Source organism: Phodopus roborovskii, unplaced genomic scaffold (genome assembly GCF_943737965.1).
Source record: "Phodopus roborovskii unplaced genomic scaffold, PHOROB, whole genome shotgun sequence".
NCBI lineage: Eukaryota > Metazoa > Chordata > Mammalia > Rodentia > Cricetidae > Phodopus > Phodopus roborovskii.
The window spans coordinates 58,408,165-58,433,126 of NW_026126480.1; the positions used below are offsets into that span (position 1 = coordinate 58,408,165).

The window sequence follows — 24,962 nt, forward strand, 5'->3', positions numbered from 1 at the left end:
ACATACACAGTGCCTTTCAAGTACTTGGAAAGTTAGTCTGTGAGTTTCTGGGTCCAGGATCTCAGAATATCTTATGAGGTCTCATGATTGGATAGCACCTATAAACTCAAGACATCGTGGGGACAGGCCTGGGTCAGCCCTCAGCTAATGCTGGGATAGATCAGGAAGGCAGGTTGAGTGTCAAAACGGCCTTAGTCCTCAGGCCAATGTGTGTCTACACCTGCAGAGGGTTGGAGTTGTTTTCCTGAGTCCTCAAAACTGGGCTGCCGTGTGACTTCCTATGCCAACAAGAAGTGGGAGTGATCAGTTCCAACCCAAGACATAGGAGGCTGTGAGCTCTGCACCCAGCACTGACCATGCCTGGCTTCCCTGTTAGAGGCTGATGCACATGGCATAACCCCATTGTCCCTGGTGAAGCCCCACCCATGCAGCCATGGCCTGCAAGGCCATGGAGCTGGCCTTCCACTGAACACAAATGCATGAGATAGTTCTGCCAAGTCCAGGTCAGACCAGACCTGCCCAGAGAACAGTAGACTGGGAACAAAATGAATTATTTCCTGGTATAGCAGAAGGACTGCATCTTTGTTATAGGCATGGATTTGAGTTTAGAGGGCACATGATAAGATTTCTAGACCTATGTCCCTGAATGAGGAGTTAGGTCAAGGACACATGGGTAGCGATAGACAGGACAGGTATTAAGTAAGAGAAAGGCTCTTCTGAGAATGGAAGTAGGATGGACGCCTGGGACAGCTCAGAGGCTCAAAAGTGTCAGGCCTCCAACATCAGGGCCCTTTATAGGTCATTTGAGTGGGACCTACCTTTTCCACACTTGTCATCAGTGTGCAGTGCTACTCTGTTCCTTCCCTGTAGTCTTGGTAGGGAGGTTTCCAGTATCTGCCAACTGGCTTCTCATGTTAATCTTGATGCCTCTTTCCCCATGTGTCCCAATCTTGTAGCAATCTTTGGGGTAGCCTGATTATCTCTTACTATCAGCGGCCACAGACATTGTCTGGGGCTTAGGAAACAGACACTCCAGAGCACAGCTTGTACCTCTTCCTCCTTAGGCCTTGCTCCTCAGGGACTCTTCAAGTTCCATTGTCTAAAGACAGATTCTCCACCAGGCTTTATAGCCACCATGAGTTGTGCCCTCATTTCATCAAGTAGGGGGGATTAATGTCACAGGACACTCACTAAAGGCAACACCACAGGCTGTCACAAGCCATTGTCTACAACTTGACTTATCCTGATCTTGACTTATCTCTCTCTAAAACCACACCCACATCTACAAAACAAACTATGGGGACAGGATAAGCTGGAGATGTGGGAATGTCCAGGGAGAAAGCCCAGTGCCCAGCCCTATCTACCTCCTTCTCCAGGTCATGTAGCCTGGATGATTTAGCCAGTATGGTCAAATCTCCCTCTCTTGCTGAATGATCCTTGTCCTTGCTTTTTCTTTGGATGTGGCCGAATCTGTCGATTCTGTTTGTACACTGGGCTAATGCTTTGCTGGGAAATACTACATAGTAGACTGGCCACTACAACACAGAGGTGTGCTCATTCTACTTGTTCTGAGCTGGGAGAGGTCCCTTCCTAACTGCCCCGCACTTACGCTGCTCCTCTGACTCCTGCCCACTTTGTGATCCCAAAGCTAAAGTATTAATGGCTACCCCAGCAGTTTAGCATTTGCCCATTTATCTCCACTGGCTAGCACCAGACACATAGTAGGTATACAGTTGTTGCATATAGGAACAGATGCGGCCACACTTTTCCCTCCCTGCATGCTCTGAACAAGGGCTTTATGTAGTAGGTAGGAGTGGGTTGAGGCACAGGTTCTGAGCAGAAGTGCAGAAGTGACGTAGAGGAATGGGTCTTAAGGGAGGAGGTCTTAAGTGGAATGCTTTGGGTCTGGTTTATCTTACTGGTGGGATGACAATGGGTTTCCCCCAGAGGATTCCTATGCCATGCACTCTGGGGGGACAGCCCCAAACTGGTTCAACAGGGACAAGTCTTCAGTTAGTGTATGTTAGCTTATCCTGCCCTGGGGTAGACATGGAGACTTAGGGAGAAGGGGGAGGGACAGAGCAGGCTATTGTGGTATGGTAGAAGGGTCTGTGGCCCAGGTGTCAGGGAATCCTATTTTACATCTACAGAGAAGGGCTCCTGTCCCAGTTAGCATTAAGTCATTGTGAGGAATCCACCAAAGACAAGGCTTCAGACAAGGTTTTAGAGCCATTAGAAAGTCTTTATTAGCTGGCCAGAGACTACTCTGAATCCTCCTTCTCTTCTAGTCCCGTCTATCTTGCTTTCCAATTTGCCAACAGTGTTTTATTCATTAAACAATATGAGAAATATATTTACAGAATGACATCTCCCATCAACAGGTGTTGCTTATGTCCGGGTTCCATCATGGTGGCAGTGCTAAGGTCTGGGGACCTTTTACAAACTGTCAACTTAAATAGCTTAGAATCACCTTAAAAACAAAGTCTCAGCAGAAAAAATGCCTTTGTCAACTTAGAGCATGAACATGTCTGTGAGGGATTGTCTATAGGAGGGTTCAGTTCACTGTGGGCAGTGCCATTTTCTAAGAAGCTAGCCCCAGTATCCTTTAGAAAGATAGCTAGGCACCAGGGAACAAGCCAGGAAACAGCATTCCTACATGATTCCTGCCTCCAGGTTCCTGCCCCGATTTCCTTCAGTGATGGACCATGATCCAGGAGCTGTAAGCTGAAATGAACCTATTCCTCTCCCAAGTTTCTTTTGGCCTTGGTGTTTGCCATAGCAACAGGCAAAACAGAGCATCTTCTGTCTGAGTCTCAGTTTCCTCTTGTGAGGGATGGACTGAGGATGTCTCTATATTATTGTTGGACATTCAGTCTCTGTGAACACTGAAGTAGAGGCACTATTCACATGTTGGCTGCCCACTGTCCTTTACTTCCTAGTGCTGTGACTACTGTACTCTAGTGCATTTGGGTGGCCATAAGAACCTCATCCTTAAAGGTTATGGAAATCACAGGGCCCTCTGGTAACTGGTAATGACTGTGGGGAGCTTCAGGCTAGTGGATGCTGCAATATGGAAGTTTTTGACCCTTTCATTTTTTTTCCTTTATTACCCTTACTTATTGCAAGTGGAAAAGAGATGCTTGAGGGGCTGAAGAGACAGTTGGTAAAGTGCTTGCTTTGCAAACACAAAGATCTGATTTGATCCCTATAGTCCATGTTAAAAAGAAAAAGTCAGGCATGATGGCACATGATGGTTAGCCTAGGCCTGGGGCGGTGTGACAGGCAGATTCCCAGGCCTCACTGGCTTGCTAGCCTAGTATACGTGGTGAATTCCAAGTCAGTAAAAAGACTTTGTCTCAAGGAAGAAGAGGAAGAGGAGGAAGAGGAAGAGGAAGAGGAGAGTACCTGAGAAACGTCTGAAATTGTCCTCTACATGCATGCACATATATGTACAAGCACACTCATACACACCCTTGAGCCAATATTACCTGCGTATGCATCAAACACTTATGCACACACATGTGAAATAAAAAGAAATGCTTGAACAAAGGCACTTAGTGAAGCGGTGCCAGGAGCCAGGGTCACACTAGCGAAAGAAAGTGTCTTTGGTCTCTGCAGATTAGCTGAAAACAGCCTTGTGGATCTGATTGGAGCCATGGTCATGCTGTTGAGTGGCACCAGGAACATGGATCCTGTCACTTGTGCATGTTGCCCAGTGTATGGACTCTTGGAAAAACAGAAGGACAGAAGAGGGAGGTGGACAGTGATGATGGACCACTATAGTCTGAAAGGTCCTGTTATAGAGCCTCTTTTTACAAGTAAAAGGGGGTTTTAAGTTTGCATCTCTACCATTGCTCAACCAAGACAGCTTTTTCCTGGGCTTGGGTGGCTTGCTTGTTACAGTTCCAGCAGGCAGTATGGTGTTCATTTGCTCTCTCACTCACACACTCAGGAGTGCTGGGGACACACAGCAACTGGGGTTGGGCAGTTCATGCTCTCTGTGCGGCTCCCATGTTCCTATGGTTGGCCTGTCTACTGGTTTAGAATTGACTTCTCAACAGTAAGTATGTAAGTGGAGCAACAGAGCAACAACAACAACAGAAAAAATGCAACCTTGTATGCAGCTTGTTAAAGTTAAAAGGCACCTGGAGTCAAAAGGACAGCATTTATGAATTAAAAAAGCACATTAATAACAATAAAAAATATCAATCCAAAGGGAGAAGCTTAGGAGTGAAGGGAAGGGAAATGGTGTTGGCCCTGGCCTGGTGGTTACGCCAGGGTCAAGGTCTCAGGGGTTTCACGTGGAAACAAAGCCTCCATTGTAGTGGTACCTCCATGTCTTCGAAATGGGCATTCCATCAGCTATTTCTGGGTAAGATCAGCTCCATTTATGTATAAGTTTTCAGGGTAAGCATTACTGGGGACAGTGGGATGGACAGTGGCCTGAACTGGGATGTTGGTGGCACTGGCTGGGCTGGTGGTGTTGACAGGTCCATTGGTCATGTTGACCGTGTTGCCACTGACCATGGGTGAGATCACAGTCATGTTCTGAAAGACAAAGACCAGGAAGGCATCTGTGTCCTTTGTAGTAAACTTCAAGAAAAGCAGTACCTTCTTTCTCTTCCTCTTTCCATGACTGGGGTGGGCCCTCTCTCATGGATGCTGACCTTGATCACATGACTTTCTTTGGCTAAGGAGACAGTAGTAATGGGGATACAAACAGAGGCCTGTGAAGTGTTTGCCTACTAAGGCTTGATCTTTCTTGATGCTCATTGAAACAGAAAGCAGGGCTGACCTGATGAATAATGAAGTTTTTGTTTGTTTGTTTGTTTGTTTTGCTTTTTCTACTGTTCACAGGAGGTTTGCCAACTGTGAGAAATGTGTGCATCCAAGACCACACAACCTCTGGGTATCTCAGCAACCAACTGTTGACTCAGCAATCCCAGCAGATCAGAACTGTCTGCAAGGTCAGCAGGTCATGAGCTAAATGCCTCTTGCATGAGCTATTACATCTTAGGGCTACATTTCTGAAGTTACCAATGATAAATGACATTTATAGTAAATTGTAGGCCTAACAACAAATGTCAAATTAGGGTTAGACAATCCTGTGCTAAGTAAGACTGTGTAAGTGTTTATGTGTGTGTGCACAAGTGCATGGGGATATGTGTGACTGTGTGTACATATGTGTATGGAGGCCAGAGATTGACATTGTGTGTCTTCCTCACTGCTCTCCACTTTATTTTCGAGACAGGGTCTCTCACTGAATCACTGGAGCTCAGTGATTGGTTAGATTGGCTGGCCAGTGAGCTCCATCTACCTGTCTTTGCCCCACATTCCCTGACTCCTAGTGCTGGCATTATGGACATATGTTGCAGAGTCTGGCCTTTTGGTATGAGTGCTGGGAGATCTGAACTCAGGTCCCCATGCCTGTACAGCCAGTACTTTACTGACTGAACCATGTCTCTGGCCTTCCCCTTGGCCACACTGAAAAGCTTCTGAAAATCTTATGGGCTTGGTTCCAGAGAGGCCTGATCCCAAAATAGGTTTTGGTAGATTTTGAGATAGGTCTGTCTAGAACACGGCTAAAGATGAGGCTTTATCAAGTTGCAAAAGCCATAATCTGGTAGATAAAACATCCCCAGAAATTTTGAGGAACTTGTGTTAGCAAAATGACCACTAAATTTGAACTGATGTTTCTCATAGTGCAAATATGATTAGATAATTGCCCATCTTTCCAAAGATGGAAAAGATGGGCTCCTTCTTATGAGAAAGGGACAGTGTTGTTGACAGTAGAGTCAAGAGACCCCACAGAACAGTGGGCTAGGAAGACACAACCAGGAAGTAGTACAAAATAATGGCAGGTTCTTCCTCAAAGCTGAACTGATTCCTAACCAAGCAATATGTTCTTCTTAGGATTAAATAAAGATTTTTTTTTGTGTGTGTGAATGGGTGTTTTTCCTACTGGTATGAATTTATACTACGTGCATGCCTGGTGCCCTGAAGACTGTAAAAGAGGGCGCCAGATCCCCTGGAACTGGAGTTACAGACAGTTGTGAACTGCCATGTGGGTGCTGGGAATTGAACCTGGGTCCTCCAGAAGACTAGTCAGTGCTTTTAACCACTGAGCCATGTCTCTAGACTGCTCCATAGGATTTTAGAATTTTATGGAGCAGTGACTGTCCTGGGCCTCTTATAAGGTCTTTCTCTATTGAATGGGAGAGTATATTTGAGTTATCTGGTTCTTGTCTCACTACACTCTGTTGTGTATGTTAATGGAACTTGTTTTTATTAGTATTGCCTTTTTTTTTTTTGGGACAGAGTCTCATGTATTCCAGGTTGGCCTCAAACTTGCTAAGTTGCCAAGGATGACATTGAACTTCTGATTATCCTGCCTCTACCTCCCAAGTTCTGGTATTGCAGGCATACACTACTACTATGTTTGATTCATGCAATGCTGAAGGTCAAATCTAGGGCTTCCTGTATGCTAACCAAATTCTCAGCCTACATTTTCAGCCCCAAAGTTGTTTTGGTTTCTAGGTTGCTATGTCAAGAAGATCCACAATCCATAACAGGACCCTGACTTCAAGCATGGTGATAGAATTGGGTGGAATGCTTGGGATTCCTGGCATGGGGATAAACATGGTTTGCTTTTTTTTTTTTTTTTTTTTTTTTTTTTTTTTTTGTGTGTATGTTAATAACTTGGTTGAAAACAAAACAAAACAAAACAAAACAAAAAAATCCCCCCAAAACAAAACCACCCCTCCCTTAAGTTCTCCTACTTATATGTCTTAGGTGACATTGTAGATTTCCTTCCCTGAGCTAGAGCTGTCCTCTGCTCACCAACTATAAGTTTGGCCACCTGAGTGACTTTGGTCATGGAGCATCAGCAAGCAGGGACAAGCAAGGACTAGAGTGCTTGCATGTGATTGCATGTGAGGCATTACATTCTTGCTAGGCTGAAATCCAGCTGATTTGTATAGAAACTCAAGCTGGCATACTGGAGGATGAGATAACAGGAACAGAAATGAGCTGGCCTGCTAAGAGACCTGAGCACCAGCCTTCCTGAAGCCCATTGGGCAGCTGGCTTCAGATTAAAGAGTGAGTTCATCTGAGAACAGTTGAGGAACAAGTCTTGTATCACCATACAAATGGATGATACTTAGAACCAAGAACCAAGTGAGTCAATGGTTCTCAACCTAATGCTGTGACCTTTAGTACAGTTCCTTGTGGTGTGGTGACCCCCAACCATAAAATGATTTCGTTGCTACTTCATGACTGTAATTTTACTCCCATTAAGAATTTGTAATGTAAATATCATATGTGACCCCCAGAGTGGCCATGACCCACAGGTTGAGTACTGCTGCATTAAATTCTAAGTCTAAGGTTTAAGGTACTTTGTTTTGGGGTAGTTTGCTATGCAGCAAAACTTATCAGATACACCCTTTCAGCCCACTTTTCTTAAAACCTTAGTCATCTCTTGCTAAACTCCCCAGAGTAGGCTCTGATTCATGGAATAAAGCCCAACACTCACCTCAAAATGGGTCCAGCATGTAGCCTGGCACCCAAAATGTGAGACCACACAGGTGATGATGAATTCCAGGAAGGCAAAGGGGAGAAGACCCCCAGTGATTGCTTTCAAACAATCCTAGGGGCAGAGAGAAAATGGGGGCATTTTAGGCTTCATGGTTGACTGGATGGCAGTCTGTACTTGTAGCTCTCTTAAAGTAAATGCCATATGCCTCATCTGTAATCCTGGAGATCCTTCTGTGTGTGGTGTCTTGGCATAGATGCTGCCTTTACGTTGTACCTTTGCCATATCCCTTCAGTATACCCCAACTTCCACTTAACAGCCGTTGCATTTCTTAATCGTTACTTTTATGGCCTCAGAAGCCCATGTTGCTGTTTATACTACAAGCCTGAAGCTCAAACAACCCTCTAGAGAGCAGGCTTGTAGGTTTGGTGTGTAAGTACCCCTGATTCCCTGCCCTGAGGCATTGCTAACTTCCTCCATCAAAATTACTTGTCTTAAAGTTTGCTTCTGAGATGACCCCTACCTGTTATGAACCCTACCTGGCTATGAACCCATATGAAAGGCTGGGGCCCTTACTGTGAATTGGTGATATACCAGTGAGGTCAGGACCATCAGCTCTGCTTGGCTTCTGGCTGTTGTAGCTCAATCTCTGGTCTTGCTTTGAAATCAGACAGAGCTTTGAAAGCAGGACTGAGCTCAGTGTGCTTCCTGCTGTAGCCCTAGGCAGGGTTCTAGGTGTACTTCTCCTCACTCTTCCCCTTCAGCAGAAGATGGGACCCCAGGGTTTGGTCTCAGGCCTATTGGAATCCTAAATTTCTGTTCTACATGACCACAATCTACCTCTTTGTCAGTTCATCCTGTTGCCTAGGGCTGGATTCCAGATGCTAACAAGCTTGCATGTTTTCCTGCCATGTCCAGTCAAGTTGGACTGGGCTTCTTCCAGGGAAGCTCTCTTTTTGAGGACTGTCCTCACCACTATAGATGGGTCTTTTGCTCTGCCAGGTTTCCTTTGTCTGCTTGACTAATCCTGAAGGGGGACCAGGTTGCAGCTTGAGATAAGCAACCATATATCCACCGAGACAATTTGCCTCTTAGAGCTCTCACCGTGGTGTGAGGAACATTGTGGTTTTCTTAGCAGTTGCAGGGTTATGGAGGAAGTTATGTGATTTATGGATCATATTAGGATGGAATTCTGTTGCAATTCCTTCCTGCTCAAGAAACAGCCATGTAAACTCTCCCAATCCTAAAGAAGCCTTGGGACGAGTCAGTTGTAATGCTTACCACCAGTGAACCAAGACCAGAGTTGTAAACACACAGATCTACAATGATAATGATGATACCAGCAAGGGAGAAGATGGAACTGACGATATTCATGCCGATGCTGGCGTTCACCTGAAGGACATAAAAGAGGGGAATGGTGAGCGGAGGTCAAAGCTCAGCATTTGGGAGGACTCTGGACATAGGACAAAAGAGGAGCAGGGCAGAAAGGAGGGGGCCAGGCTGGTTGGGGCAGAAGTCTGTTAGTTTACCCCAGGGTAGTGAGATATGATTGTTCTGTGTTTCTTCAGGGCAGGAACCACCCATTGGTGTAAATGGAAGTTTCTTTCCCTCCCATTTAGTCCCAAATAAACACACAGGGGCTTATGGTAATTATAAATGGTTTGGCCAATGGCTCAGGGTTCTAATTGGCTAGATCTCCCTTAATTATTAACCCATCTATTAATCTGTGTATCTCCACGTGCTCTTGGCTTACTGGTGATGCCTGGATTTCTTGCTTCCTTGGCAGCTACATGGAATCTTGTTGACTTTGCCTACTACCTTTCTCTATCCCTGTCTTGGTTTCCCACCTGGCTAAATCTTGCCTGTCCATTGGCCAAAACAGCTTTATCCATCAACCAATAAGAGAAACACATATTCACAGCATACAGAAGGACATTCCCCATCCCAGTGGGAGAATATCAACACCTGGCTAAGCAGCTGAGGGAGGCAAGGAGATTCGGAAGGGTATTTGGAGGCAAGGTGAGGTTGCTGTGCAGAAGAAAGAAGCAGGGTACCAAGCTTGCCCCGAGAAGAGACATAAGATGATAGGAATGCTGAGGGTGAGCCTGGGGCTGGAGCCTGGGTTGGCAAGCTTGGCTGGGGAAGATTCACCATGCTGAGATGTCAGCAAGCTTTGTTTACTGCCTGGCTCAACTCAGGCTGCTCCCATTAGTGAGGTTCTGGGGAAGAAAATAAAGAAGAGTCAACATGTCACATCTGGGCCAAGTCTGGGGCAGCTGCCAGACATAGAAAGTGAAGCAGAGATTTCAGTTAAAAGTCAGACAGCCGAGCAACACAGAGTCCAGAGAGGCCCAGGAATGCCACAGCCCTTGCTTGGCAAGGGCATTGCGTTTCCCAGAGGGTGCCGGCAGTGTTTGGCCAGTCTTGTTAGGACGTTAAAGGACGATGTGAGATCACTTGATGTTGGGGAGTTGAGGAGGTGCTCCTTTTTGTAAGGCAGACCTAGATAGAAAAAAATTGCCTTGTAGATCATGGATTAGGAATCAGGAGATGCCCTTCATCTACCACTTTCCTTAAGAGACAGAAGCCATGTAGAGAAAGGAAGGGGAAGGAGGGCCTGGCACCAGCTCTGCACTTACACAGAAGCTCCTTAAGTTTGCAGCACAGGTCCAAAGATGACCAGGCTCTTCTCTGCCTGTTGGGATGAGGAACACCACATCAAAGATTATGGTTGGGGATACAATTGTTCCAGAAGTATTTGTTTAGGTCCAGCTAATGAAAAAGTAGGAAATACCTTGGGGGAGATGGCTGTAATACATGTTTATCTCCTTCTGGCCCAGGTCTGGCTTTCTGTTTAATGTAAAACACCTCCAGGTTATCGCATAGCAAATTTTCATGACTTTTCCAAATTGCTAAATGTTTCTCATTTGTTTGTTTTGAGACATGTTTCAGTATGTAGTGGTAGCACATGCAATGTGTTTCAGCATAGCTTTGGAACCAGAGAATTCTGGACTCAAATTCCAGTTCTGTCACATATTCACTGTGTGATTTGAGGCAAAGTCTGACATTTCTCTTGTGACATAGCTAAAGTTCCTTCATCTTGTCTCAGCGAGGCATCTTTAATTTAACCTGAAATCACTCCACCCCCCTTTTTAAACCCGTATCATGAAAGTCCTTTGGAGAGCACCCAGGTTTTTCTAGAAACTCAGAGTCTTGGTGCTTGTGATAGTCCAGGCCTCTCTGACACCCTGTCTAAATTTTCTTCAAATAAGTGTTATCTGGCCTGTCACCTCTGAAGGTAACTTTAGTTAAGGGGCCTTCAGTCTAGGACACAAAAGAAAGGCTGGGCATAGCTGCTGATCCAGTGTCTAGGATCCATGTGACATGTCACTGGAATCCCCTAGTCTGTTCAGGTATGTGAATGTGTGGTGATCATCATGGTTGTCTTTACTATGTGTCTCTCTGTGTGTCTATTTGTTTCTGTCAGTTCTGTTTCCCTATATTGATTAGTGGCTTTCTTTGGTGTATGACACCCCTTGATATTAGATGCCTTTTGTATGCTGTAAATATACATTGCTTTTATAGGTTGATGGATAAAGCTGTTTGGGCCAATGGACAGGCAAAGTATAGCTAGGCACCTTCCCCTTGTTCGAGCCCATTTATACCGTCTGGGTCAAACAGATAGCCAAAGGGGTGCTGGAGCCAAAGGGGTTCTTTTCACTTCTATGGCCATGGAGGTAGCTGATATTATATCACACATGGATCTACCACATCCAGGTTAAGAAAACAGAAGCCAGTGATGATGATGCCAAATGGACTATCTCCAGAGTATAGACACTTCAAAATTAGGGTTTCATTGGGCCCTGGACCTTGTACCCTCTGACTCTTTGCCTCCTCTAAGTCTTGTGTAGATGAGTACAAGGTCATGGTCCAAAAGCCATCACCCTTAGGCCCAAACCTAGGAACCAAGGAGAAAGACAGATATAGGAGAGGTGATAGCTAGAGTGACTACAAATTAGCAACCCATATTCCATCTTAACCACTGCTCACTGATGCTCACTTTAGGTGTCTGATTGTATTGGAGAAAGATGTGGGAGTTTATCTTTTGAGGTAGGAATGCAGAGTTTACAGTTCTGTGCATATCGGGAGGCTAGGCTCCCTAGTTGCCAAGAACCAGGGAGTTTCCATTGTAAAAACTGAGGCTGTGAAACAGACTGTATTAACAATGGGGCTCTGCACTTCAAATTTCATGGCCAATTATGTAAAATAAAGGATTGGTCCTTAGGGCCAACTATTCCTCTTTAAGACTCATGGGTTGAATCCTGCCACTTTCGGGGAAATTCCTGGAGCTGCTCTGAGCACACTAGACCTTCCTACCCACGCAGGACCACCCGGAATTCCCACCTGCCTGATCTCTGACCCCCACTGCTGGTCCTCTACTGGAGTTCCGGGGCCCTTCCCAGAGATCTGCCTATCCCCTTGGAGCCATCCAGAGCCCCTGCTGGCTGGATCCTTGACCCCCATCACTGGGCCTCTGCTAAAGAGGCCTCAGCTGGAGAGTGCCAGGCGCAGGCTAGATCAACCTGTCTGCACAGGAACATAATGAGTCCCAGCCTGCAGGATCTTTGACACCCATCACAGGGCCTCTACTAGAGCCTGATCTTTGACCACCGTTGCTGGGCTCCTGCCTAGAAGAGACCTCCTAGAGCTTGAACCACCCAGAGCTACAACATCGAACTTCTGACCCACCTAAGCCCACTGGGGGAGTATCAGAGAGAGAGAGAGAGAGAGAGAGCCCCCACCTGCACCTACTGGAAGAAGCCATGGGAAGACGGCAATACAAGAAAACACCTAACAATAGAAAGACAAGCATGATACCATCAGAATCTAGGGACTCTACACAAACTAGACCTGAACACCCCAAAGCAGATGAAGCAGAAGAAAAGGACTTAAAAAATATTGTCATAAAAATGATAGAGGCCATCAAAGACGATGTGAGAAAATCCCTTAAAGAAATAGAAGATAAACAAAAAAACTGGAAGAAATGAACAAATTTCTTAAAGAAAGTACAGAAAGCCAAGAAAAAACAATTAAACAGGCGAAGGAAACGGTTCAAGACTTGAAAACTGAAATAGAGACAATAAAGAAAACACAAATTGAGGGAATGCTGGAAATAGAAAAACTGGGCAAAAGATCGGGAACTATAGATACAAGCATAACCAACAGAATACAAGAGATGGAAGAGAGAATCTCAGGCGCGGAAGATAAACTAGAGGAAATAGATTCATCGACCAAAGAAAATCATAAATCCAACAAATCCTTAACACAAAACATCCAGGAAATATGGGACACCGTGAAAAGGCCAAACCTAAGAATAATAGGCATAGAGGAAGGCAAAGAAGCCAAGCTCAAAAATATTCAACAAAATCATTGAGGAAAACTTTCCCAATCTGAAGAAGGACATGCCTATGAAAGTACAAGAAGCATACCAAACACCAAATAGACTGGACCAAAGAAAAAAGACCCCTCAACATATAATAATCAAAACACCTAACATACAGAATAAAGAAAGAATATAAAGAACAGCAAAGGAAAAAAAGGACAGGTAACATATAAAAGAAGACCTATCAAAATTACACCTGACTTCTCCATGGAAACTCTCAAGGCCAGAAGGTCCTGGATAGATGTTCTACAAGTACTAAGAGTCCACAGATGCCAGCCCAGACTACTATACCCAGCAAAACTATCAATCACTATAGATGAAGAAAACAAGATATTTAATGACAAAGCCAGATTTTCACAATACATATCTACAAATCCAGCCCTACAGAAAGTTTTGGAAAGAAAACTCCAACCCAAGGAAATTAACAATGCTCACAAAGACATAGGCAATAAATAATCCCATTTTACCAGAACCCAAGGGTAAAGCAGGGCAATTATATTCACAAAACCACCACCATCAACAAATCTAAAACAAACAAGCATTAACAATCAATGGTCCTTACTTTCCCTCAATATTAATGGTCTTAACTCGCCTATAAAAAGACACAGGCTAACAGAATGGGTACGAAAACAGAATCCATCCTTCTGCTGCATACAAGAAACACATCTAAGCTTCAAAGATAGACATTACCTCAGGGTAAAGGGTTGGGAAAAGATCTTCCAATCAAATGGACCCAAGAAGCAAGCAGTTGTGGCTATCCTAACTTGTTAGAAACAAGTTAGACTTCAAACCAAAATAAAATTAATCAAAAGAGATGAAGACGGTCATTTTGTATTCATCGCAGGAGAAATCCATCAGCACAAAGTCTCAATTCTGAACATCTATGCCCCAGATACAAAGGTACCCACATTCATAAAAGAAACACTACATAAGAGAAACACTCAAAAATCACATGAAACCTCACACACTTATAGAGGGAGACTTCAACACCCCACTCTCACTGCTAGACAGGACCACCAGTCAGACACTTTAACAAAAAATCGAAAGAACTAACAGAAGTTATGTCTCAATTGGGTTTAACAGGCATAGAACATTCCATCCAAACACAGAAGAATATACCTTCTTTCTGCTCCACATGGAACTTTCTCTAAAATTGACCACATATTAGGTGACATAACAAACCTCAACGGATACAAAAAAATTGGAATAGACCACCATGCTTTAAAGTTGGAATTCAACAACAACACAAATCTCAGAAACCCTATACACTCATGGAAACTGAACAATGCACAATTGCACCATACCTGGGTCAAAGGAGAAATAAAGAAAGAAATTAAGGATTTCCTAAAATTCAATGAGAATGAGGATACAACATACCCAAACTCATGGAATACCTTGAAAGCAGTGCTACAAGGGAAATTCATTGCAGTAAGTGCCCATATGAAGAAAAGGGTGGATAATCACATTAGAGAATTAATAACACCACTGAAAGCCTTAGAACAAAAAGAAGCAAACTCACCCTGGAGAGGTAGACGCCAAGAAAAAATCAATTTGAGGACTGAAATCAATAAAGTAGAAGCCAGGAAAACAATAAAAAAAAATCAATGCAACAAAGAGTTAGTTTTTTGAGAAAATCAACAAGATAGACAAACCTTTATCCAAACTAATGAAAAAGCAGAGAGAGAACATGCAAATTAACAAAACCAGAAATGAAAAGAGGGACACAGAGGAAATCCAGACAATTTTCAGGTCATACTTTGAAAACCTGTACTCCACAAAATTTGAAAATTCAAAGGAAATGGACAAATTTCTGGATAATTATCACTTATCAAAATTAAATCAAGAACAGACAAACAACTTAAATAGTCCTATAACCCCTAATGAAATAGAAGCAGTCATCAAAAGCCTCCTAGCCAAAAAAAGCCCAGGGCCAGATGGCTTCAGTGCAGAATTCTACCAGAAATTCAGGGAAGAGCTAATATCAATACTCCTCAAATTGTTCCACACAATAGAAACAGAAGGTTCATTACCAAACTCTTTTCGTGTGGCTACAATCACCTTGGTACCCAAGCCACACAAAGACACAACTAAGAAAGAAAACTACAGACCAATGTCGCTCATGAACATTGATGCAAAAATACTCAATAAAATACTGGCAAACCGAATCCAAGAATACATCAGAGAAATCATTCACCATGACCAAGTAGTCTTTATTCCTGGGTTGCAGGGATGGTTTAACATATGAAAATCTGTCAATGTGATCCACCATATAAACAAACTGAAAAAGAAAATCACATGATCATCTCCCTAGATGCTGAAAAAGCCTTTGACAAAATTCAACACCTTTCATGATAAAGATCTTGGAGAGATCAGGGATAACAGGACCATACCTAAACATAATACGAGCAATATACAGTAAACCAACAGCCAATATCAAACTGAATGGAAAGAAGCTTAAGGCACTTCCTCTAAAATCAGGAACAAGACAAGGCTGCCCTCTCTCTCCATATCTCTTCAATATTGTACTTGAAGTTCTAGCTAAAGCAATAAGACAACAAAAGGAGATCAAGGGGATCCAAATTGGGAAGGAAGAAGTCAAACTGTCTCTATTTGCAGATGATATGATAGTTTACATAAGCGACCCAAAAAAACTCTACTAGGGAACTCTTACAGCTGATAAACACCTTCAGCAAACTAGCAGGAATTAAGATAAACTAAAAAAAAAAAAAAAAAAAAAAAATCAGTAGCCCAACTTTATTCAGACGCAAAGGGGCTGAGAAAGAAATCAGAGAAACATCACCCTTTACAATAGCCATAAACAACATAAAGTATCTTGGGGTAATGCTAACCAAACCAGTGAAAGACCTGTATAATAAGAACTTTGTGTCTTTAAAAAAAGAAATTAAAGAAGATACCAGAAAATGGAAAGATCTCCCATGCTCTTGGATAGGTAGGATAAACAGTAAAAATGGCAATCTTCCCAAAAGCAATATACTGATTCAATGCAATCCCTACTAAAATCCCAGCACGATTCTTCAATGACCTTTAAAGGATAATAATCAACTTTATATGGAAAAACAAAAGACCCAGGATAGCCGAAACAACCCTGTACAATAAAGGAACTTCAGGAGGCATCACCATCCCCAACTTTAAGCTCTACTACAGAGCTATAGTCCTGAAAACAGCCTGGTATTGGACCAAAAATAGACAAGTAGACCAATGGAACCAAATAGAAAGTCCTGATATTAACCCATACACCTACCAACACCTGATTTTTGACAAGACAGCTAAAAGTATACAATGGGAGGAGGAAAGCATCTTCAACAAATGGTGCTGGCACAACTGGATAATGGTGTGTAGAAGACTGCAGATGGACCCATGTTTATTGCCATGCACAAAACTCAAGTCCAAATGGATCAAAGACCTCAACATAAATCCAGCCACACTGAACCTCTTAGAAGAGTAAATGGGAGGTACCCTTGAACACACTGGTATAGGAGACCGCTTCCTGAACGTAACTCCAGCAGCACAGACACTGAGATGGGCAATTAATAAATGGGATCTGTAAGGCAAAGGACACAGTTGACAAGACCAAATGGCAGCCCACAGACTGGGAAAAGATTTTCATCAATCCTACATCTGACAGAGGGCTGATCTCCAATATATACAAAGAACTCAAGAAACTAGTCAACAAAACACCAAATAACCCTAATAAAAACTGGGATACAGAACTGAAGAGAGAATTCTCAATAGAGGAAATCAAAAAGGCTGAAAGACACTTAAGAAAGTGCTCAACATCCTAGCTATCAGGGAAATGCAAATCAAAACAACTTTGAGATACCATCTTACCCCTGGCAGAATGGCTAAAATTAGAAACACCAATGACAACTTATGCTGGAGAGAATGTGGAGAAAGGGGAACACTCCTCTACTTTTGGTGGGAGTGCAAACTCGTACAGCCTTTTTGGAGATCAGTATCACAGTTCCTCAGGAAAATGCGAATCAGTCTACCACAGAACCTGGCAATCCCCCTCTTAGGCATATACCCAAATGATCCACATCCATGCAACAAAGACATGTGCTCAACTATGTTCATAGCAATATTATTTGTAATAGCAAGAACCTGGAAGCAACCTAGATGCCCCTCAACTGAAGAATGCATAAAGAAGATGTGGCAATCTACACAATGGAATACTACTCTGCGGGGGGAAAACAATAGAATGTTGAAATTCACAGGCAAATGGATAGAATTTGAAGAAACCATTCTGAATGAGGTAACCCCATCACAAAAGGAGGAACATGGTGTGTACTCACTCATATATGGATTTTAGACATAGAGCAAAGGATCACCAGCCTATAATTCACAACACCAGAGGAACTAGGATGAAAGGAGGATTCTAAGAGATTCATATAAAGTCCCTCACAGAAGGGGGAAGGGACAAGTCCCCCAGAGCACATGGGGAGTGGGGGGGCAGTGAGTGGAGAGGGAACTAGGAGAAAGGGAAGGGGAGGAGAGGAAAGCACATGGGACTGGAAGATTGAGCCGGGAAGAAATAGGACAGAGAGAGAAAGAGAGAGAGAGAGAAAGAAAGAGAGAGAGAGAGAGAGAGAGTAACAGGGAGCCATTATAGGTTTGAAGAGAAAACTGAACCTAAAGAAATGTCCAGAGATCTACAAGAGTGATCCCAGCTAACAATTTGAGCAACAGTGGAAAGGCTACCATAAATGCCCTTCCCTGATAATGAGATCAATGACTAACTTATCCACCATCATAGAGCCCTCATCTAGTAGCTGATGGAAACAGAAGCAAACACCCACAACTAAACACTGAGCCCAACTGGAATCCAGATGCAGAGGGAGTGGACAAGACTAGGTTGCAGAAACACATAGAGACAGCTAACCTGAACAAGGAGGAGCTAACGGGCCCCCAGACTGGTAGCTGGGAATCCAGCATGGGACTGACTCAGACCCCCCTGAATATGGGTCTCAGCTAGAAGAACTGAGCAGTCTAAAGGACCTCAGACAGTAGAACCAGGATGTATTCCTGGTGTATAAAAGGACCTTGCGGCACATCCCCCATGGAGGGATACTCCCTTAATCTAGAGACATGAGAAAAGTCCTAGTTCCTACTCCAAATGACTTGACAGATTTAGATGACCGGTCCTGGAGGGCATCACCCTACATGCAGAGTGGGGGGGATGGGAGGGGTGGGTAGTTGGGGTGCATGTGAGGATGGGAGAGAGGGAAAGAGGGAGGGAGGAAGGGAAGAAGGGAGGGAGAGGAAATTGGGATCAATATGTGAAATAAAAATAAAAAATAAATTAATATAAAAAAGATCTGTAAAGATCTAGGCTTATAAACAAACAAACAAACAAAAAAAGACTCATGGGTCATCAAAGAATTGGTATTGTGACTTACCATGCAACTGTTGGCAGACTTTTCAGCTGAGATTGAGAGGGATCCAGAGATGATAAACTACATAGACATTAAAAAAAAAAAGAACGTGTCTTTAAATTCCAAACATCTTGTATCTGTGAGTTTCGTCTTGGCATTATCCCTGTCCCAAACTTTAAGTGCTCAGTATTGTGGCACTCAATTCCAACAGGCCATATAGGATGTCCTAAGTCATTCATTATCATCATCATCTATGTTTTCTCAATGTTTCCTCAAGTGCATGGTGGGCCATATCATTGTCCAAACTAATTCACTGCTGACGTTGTCCTATCCTTGACGGTGATCTTACTCTGGAAGTTATGGGTAGGGTTGCATAGCAGTCATTGCCCTGAGGTTGGGAGAGAGGACAATGGGGCTCATGTTTCATATCTGCTGCTAGTTCATCTCTCTGTGCTCCTAGAGCAGCCTAAGAGATTTAACAAGGTCCCTGTTTTCACACAGTTGATCGCCGTGAATTATTGTTGAAGCTCTTTCCCTCTCATCTGTAAAAATGACTTTCGTAGTAACAACAGTTTCTACTTACATTATTTTGTACTACGAGGATAGAGCCCAGGACCTTGGATGTGCTGGGCAAACAACTTTACCACTGAGCCATCCCTCTCTTATGTTTCTTTCTTTAAGAATCACTGAGGTGAAACACGTCTAAATGGTAAAGTGTAACTCTTGTGCAGTCAGAAGGGAGCACTGAACTGGATGGTCTGAAACCTTAAAAAAAAAAAAAAAAAAAAAAGGTTGCCCTAGATCATAGAGTTTAGGGGACTGATACCTACCACTTAGTTGAAACCCAAGAACTCAGGATGGGCCACAAAATCAGTGTGATATGACAAGATAATGAAGTAAAATTGTTGTGTACTCTAACAGTGTCTTCACTAGTAGATGATATGAGAGGCTACACAGAAATTCTAGCAGGTCTGAAAGTCACTAGAATTAATAAGAAAGTATAGTCATTTCACCAGATAGAAGATCAATGTGTGGATGTCAATTGTTAGTTGGGGTGGTGGTTCCAATGCAGGCCTATCTCTGTTAGTTCATGGCCAGCCTGGTTTATAGTGAACTGCCTGTTAGCCAGGAGCTGATACCTACTGAGATCCTGTCTTTAAAAAAAAAAAGTCAACTGCCTAGTCCTAAACCAACAACACACAGTTTGAGAATGTGCTTCAAAACATATTCATATAAGCAAGGTAAAATGATTAGGGAACAATCTAAAACAACATACAAGAAAAAAAAAACCACATTTATTTATGTGTGTATATATGTGTGGGTGTCATAGCTCAGGAAGCTTAGAAAAATAAAAGGTCTGAAAAGCTTAGCAGTTAACAATTGTAGGGGGGGTTGGAGGGGAAGGGAGGGGTGGGGGGAAGAACCTGAGGCTAAATAGGCCATGAGCCTCAGGGAAAACCTACTACTATTATTCTGTTAAAGGAAATCAGCAATAAAATGACTGTGAACAACACTGCTAAACCCATAGATCAGAGCCTCCTCAGAGAAGTTCTTTCTTGCAGTAGATGGAAATTAACATAGAGATCCAAATTGGACAGTGTACAGAGAGTGAGAGACTCTGGAGCACTCAGTCTAAAGTGGGGCATCATCAAAGCCCTCCTCCCTTCAAGGCTCAGGGATCTTCCTGGAAGAGGAGGCGTAAGGACTTTAAGAGCTGGAGGTGATGGATGGCTCCAAGGAAACGGTGTCCTTCAGGTACAACAGGACTGGTGCACAGAAGAACTTGCAGAGCCTGCGGCAGCACTCAGGACAAACACAGGTTCGAGGCACAGGTTCAGTAGGGATGGAAGGGGGAGTGGACATGGGGTCCCACCCTTAACAAAGAAGCTATTTGCAATTGGTACTTGCTGGCAAAGGGACAAACAGTTTTCTACAGTGGAGTCTCACTGGTATATCAACCACATTCCAGGGAGTCCCCTATGCCCAGGAGTAGTTAGTCAACAAAACACTTTTTAAAAAAAATTTTTTTTTGGTGGGAGCCTTTTTGTTTCTTTTTAGCATTTTTTTTCTTGTCCTGTTTTGTTTGTTTGCTTGTTCTGATGTTCATTTTTTGTTTTTGTTTTTGTTTTTGAGAAAGAGAGAAAGGAAAAGAGTGAGTAAACGTAATGAGCATTATAAAGTTGAGAGTGAGTGGGTAGGGAGGTGGGGAGGATCTTGGAGGAGTTGGGGGAAGGTAAAACCATAATAAAAACATATTGTATGATTTTTTTGGTTACAACCACTTGCTGGGGGCGGTGGGAGACTCTTTAGTGGAGTGCTTACAAGTTTTGCAAGTAGCTCAGGAGATGTGGTTTTTGGGAGTCATCACTCATGTGGGCATGAGCTTTTCAGCGATTTATACAGCTGCTTGTATAAATCAGAAATATAGTTCAAGATCCCACTTAGCCTGCCCCTCGATAAGCCCAAAAGATCAACCCATCTTAGCAGGTATGACTCCAGCCTTCACCCAGTTTCTGCCATGTGAAAGCCCCTACATTGGCAGCTCACCAGGCTTTTCCTGTTGTTGGAAGTACCGCTTACTTTTCCTGGGAACCCAGGCTTGAAGGCTCCGCTTTTAAAAATCTTTCTATAATAAAACTCCTCTTAAACTCATCCTTTATTTTCTGTGAATCTCACCCAAGTTTGCTAGATAAGGAGTCACTGACCTACTGGGAGTTTTGCATGACCCTGAATGACCTGCACCCTCAACCCAAATTAAGACTTTCAGGAGACAGTCTGTTTTTCTGAACGGTTCTCCTAGTCCCCTGGCTTTCACATAGGCAGTGCTGCCCTTATAAATGTCTGCCACCTGCTGGTGAGGTCTCTACAGAGTAGGGGAAGGCCTTGAAATGACTTTATCTGCAATAGCCTGTTTCCTGTTACCAAATGGTTGGACAACTTGCTTAATTCTTGAAAATTTTGCAGTTGTTCTTGTGACTAGGAGTCAGATGCTGTGTACATCACGGAACTCTGTGGACTCTGTGGCTTACATATTTTACAGTATTAAGATAATCTATATCAGGGATTAAAGTTGCTATAAGTGTCCGATGCTGGAGGAAGAGAAAGGCTGAAGCTTGGTGCCAGCTAGAGAAAGAGCTTGCCTTTGCCAATCTGTCAGGTCACTTGGAAGGACATACTGGAACTTAGGCAGTGATGGGCCAGTGATGGACAAGACCACACCTTGACCATAACTACATAGTTATGTGTGGTCCTTATCTGATACTTAAACACCAAAGGTAGGTTTAGAGGAGGTGTCACCGGGCCTCTTTATTTGTTCCTCTTCTCCCTGCAGTCACAGGAAATAAATCATCTTTATTTTCTCTTTTGCTATGGCCTGTTGGGGGGGGCGGGTAGCAGAGGCTGTCTTGTTAGTGCTGCATAGCTTGCATAGCTGAGGCTCGGACCCTAAAAACTCTGATGATGACATGAATGTTTTTAGGTGGCAGGTGGTGTTGCCAGGATGTAGATGGGCTCTTCAGCCCTCAGCAGCAGCCACAGACATGACTGGGGGTAGGATTCAAAGGTCTTTTTACCCCATCCCACCCACATGGCTTTGTACTCACAGATAGCCCTCCCCAGACCAGGTACCCTGTTATCCCCAGCACAGAATAGCTCCAGTATAGTTGAGGGTTGGCTGCAGAGACGATATGAAACAGGCCAATGAGGATCTGGATACCCTGTGGGGAGAGCAGAGAGCAAACTGGTGAGAGAGAGCTGGGCTGCTGGCTGCACTTTATCACCCTGGCTGTGCCCCAGAGTCCCTGAGGTTTGATTGGTATCAGCTCACCTAGACCCACACCTAGACTAGACCACTATCTCTGGTTGGGGTCTCTTCCAGGTGTGTCTTAAAGCTCCACAGGTGGTACCAGGGGGTACCCTGGGTAACAAAAAGGGTAAGATGGCTCAGAGCAGTTTTCTTTTGAACTTGGATTTCCAAATGCCTTCACATAGTTGGCCACTAGAATTAATATGCATCTCATTGGTATTAATTAATAGCATAAAAAGCATAATACAGAGCTGGGTGGTGATGGAGCACACCTTTAATCCCGGCACTCTGGAGGCAGAGGCAGGCAGATGTCTGTGAGTTCAAGGCCAGCCTGGTCTACAGAGTGAGTTCCAGGACAGGCTCCAAAGCAGCAATACAGAGAAACCTTGTCTCCAAAAAAAAAAAAAAAAAAAAAAAAAAAAAAAAAGAAGCGTAATACAGAATTACAGTGCCTATGTAACATCACCACATCACCTTCACCCATACAATTAAAGTCTCCCTTGGTCCTTGGGAACAGCATTTGGATTTCTGAGATAATTTTTCAGACTTTAGTCCAAGAGGTGGCTCTGATAAATTGGGGCTACAAACAATGCTCTCTGTTATTGGCCCAATCTACTCATCTATTTCTGCAGATAGACAAAAAGGGAGGGGTTGGAGTATGTATTATTCCATTTACTATTGCTAAAATAAAATACCAAATGCTGGGTAATCTGAAGAAAAAAAAAAAGAAGTCTATTCATCTCACAGCTTGGGAACTGTCAGTTTGAGCTGTATAAGGCCCCTGGCTGTGTCACTGTGTGGTGAATAGCATCATGATGAGAGTTCACGCAAGAGGGAGAGATTATACAGTGAGACAGAAAGCCAGAGGGTTGGGGCCAGTCTTGCTCCCAGGAGAAGTATCCAGAGTCTATAAGGACTAGCCCAGTGACCTACACTTCCCGCTGGGCCCTACCTCTCAGAGGCTCTCTGGCACCCCTCGGCATCACCATACCGGGGACGAAGCTTCTGACAGGGCATAGCCTAGCCATATCCCCATCAGAGTAGGGTTTTGATGAGTCTGTCTCTTTCCTGAACCTGCCTCGTCCTCTCACCTCTAGGAGGGTAGTCACCTCTCAAATGAACTTGCACTCTCTGAGCAGCAAAGCTGTGCATGTGATACTTCATGGAGAGTGCCAAGAAGGTACAGTTGCAATACTGCTATGAAATACCCCCTCCCCCACCCCTCGTCTTTGAGGACCATGTCTTGGTAATTTCTGAATCTGTCTCCTCATAGAGTGCCCTCCATGCTGAGTGAGCGAGTGCATTGAGATAGAGAATTTGCTACAAGCCAGTCGTCTTGCTAGGAGTTGGCTGCTATCTAGTGGAGCATAGGACTGGTCTTGTTTCTGCCTCAAAAAAAAAAAAAAAAATTGAGATTTTCAAAGTGTTACATGAAACTAGAGGATGCAGGAAAGAGGCAGGAAAACCCTTGGTGGAAGAGGAAGTCAGCAGCCTCAGGGCTTGTGGGATCTAGAGGAGCTTACTAGATCTTACGATAGAGAGGCAGCAGCTGAGGCTGAACTGGTCAATGGTCTTTCTAGTGAAGCTGCTGTTGACCCTTGTCCTGATAGCTAGGAAAGGGATAGCTGGTCAATTTTATAGCCTTCCTAAGAGCCTGTGGGATGAACTGGGAAGCAGAGGAATACAGGATGGGACTGCCATTTGTGGGGTTGTCCTAGACCTAGCCTTTAGAAGCTGCTACCCTCCTTTGACCTCCAAACCCAGAGGCACCAGAGATGGTCTTACAAAGCTGGAGAGATGACGTCATACTCACCCCTAATGTTCTGACCTCTTTACTTATGAATTTTTTGGGATCAAATTCAGGAAAGGACATAAAGGACATGTTCCACTGGGGATTGCTTGAGGTCTGTGTTGGCCCCGGGACAGTGTTCAGGGGATTCTGAGGGTTTCCAGGCAGGACCTGGACACTTGGTATTTCTGGTGAGTACTGGATCACTCCTGGTGAAGGCTGCACACCAGCCATTCCTACTGGATACTGTAGTACAGTGGGCTGGGCCTGCAGGCCTGTCAGTCCAGCTGGATTCTGGATCACAATGTGTGGTCTTTGTAAGTTTGTACTGCCTGTATTGTACTGGAGCACAGTTGCTGGTGCCGGGTAAGTCGTCATTTCCAATGGCTGGACATTGCCTGGGACAGCAGTAACAGCAGACACACTCTCTTGTTGGATCATGATGTATAGCTACCACAAAACACACAAGATACAGTTGTCACTGATAAATCAACAATCCATCTAATCCCTTCTTATGCTTGTCATTGTCTTCACTAAAATGCAAGCCCTCTGCACAAGATAAGTGTCCTCGTTCCCTGGGAGTTCAGTTCTGGGGATACAATATTCAAATGATTGGGGCATACTTGAAAATCTAGGGGTCAGGCCCTGCCTGGACCCCGAGGCACCTTGAGCAAGCCTGAAGCTATTGGTTGGAACTCCTTGCCCCAAACCTTTTGTTGATACTCTTCCTGTTTTGATAACGTGCACCTCGTGACAATACACACCTCGTGGGGAGGAGCTAAGCCTAAAATTCCTGTAATTTTCCACTGTGCTGTAAGTTAGTATTTAAGCCCGTTCTATCTCCTCAATAAAGGCATTTGGCGTTCTGACATTGCCATTGAATGAAGAATGAATGACCGCTGTCTTGTCTCTTTATTTCACTCTCTAGACCTTCACCCGATTCGTGGAACAAACTATAGCGTGGGCGCTACATCTAGGTCTCTATCAAAATTTTAATTTAA

General features: G+C 43.9%; 1 protein-coding gene across 1 annotated transcript; it reads right to left on the reverse strand.

The window, feature by feature from the left end:
- Nucleotides 1–4,362: 4,362 nt before the first annotated feature.
- Ms4a18 (membrane spanning 4-domains A18) lies at nt 4,363–24,407 on the reverse strand. Its single transcript, XM_051192157.1, has 6 exons — nt 23,986–24,407; nt 21,970–22,083; nt 18,392–18,448; nt 8,813–8,923; nt 7,532–7,645; nt 4,363–4,548 (listed from the first exon to the last, which is right to left on the reverse strand). Exons 1-6 carry the CDS (start codon nt 24,400–24,402, stop codon nt 4,363–4,365), a joined length of 999 nt encoding a protein of 332 aa, XP_051048114.1. The 5' UTR covers nt 24,403–24,407.
- Nucleotides 24,408–24,962: the final 555 nt, after the last annotated feature.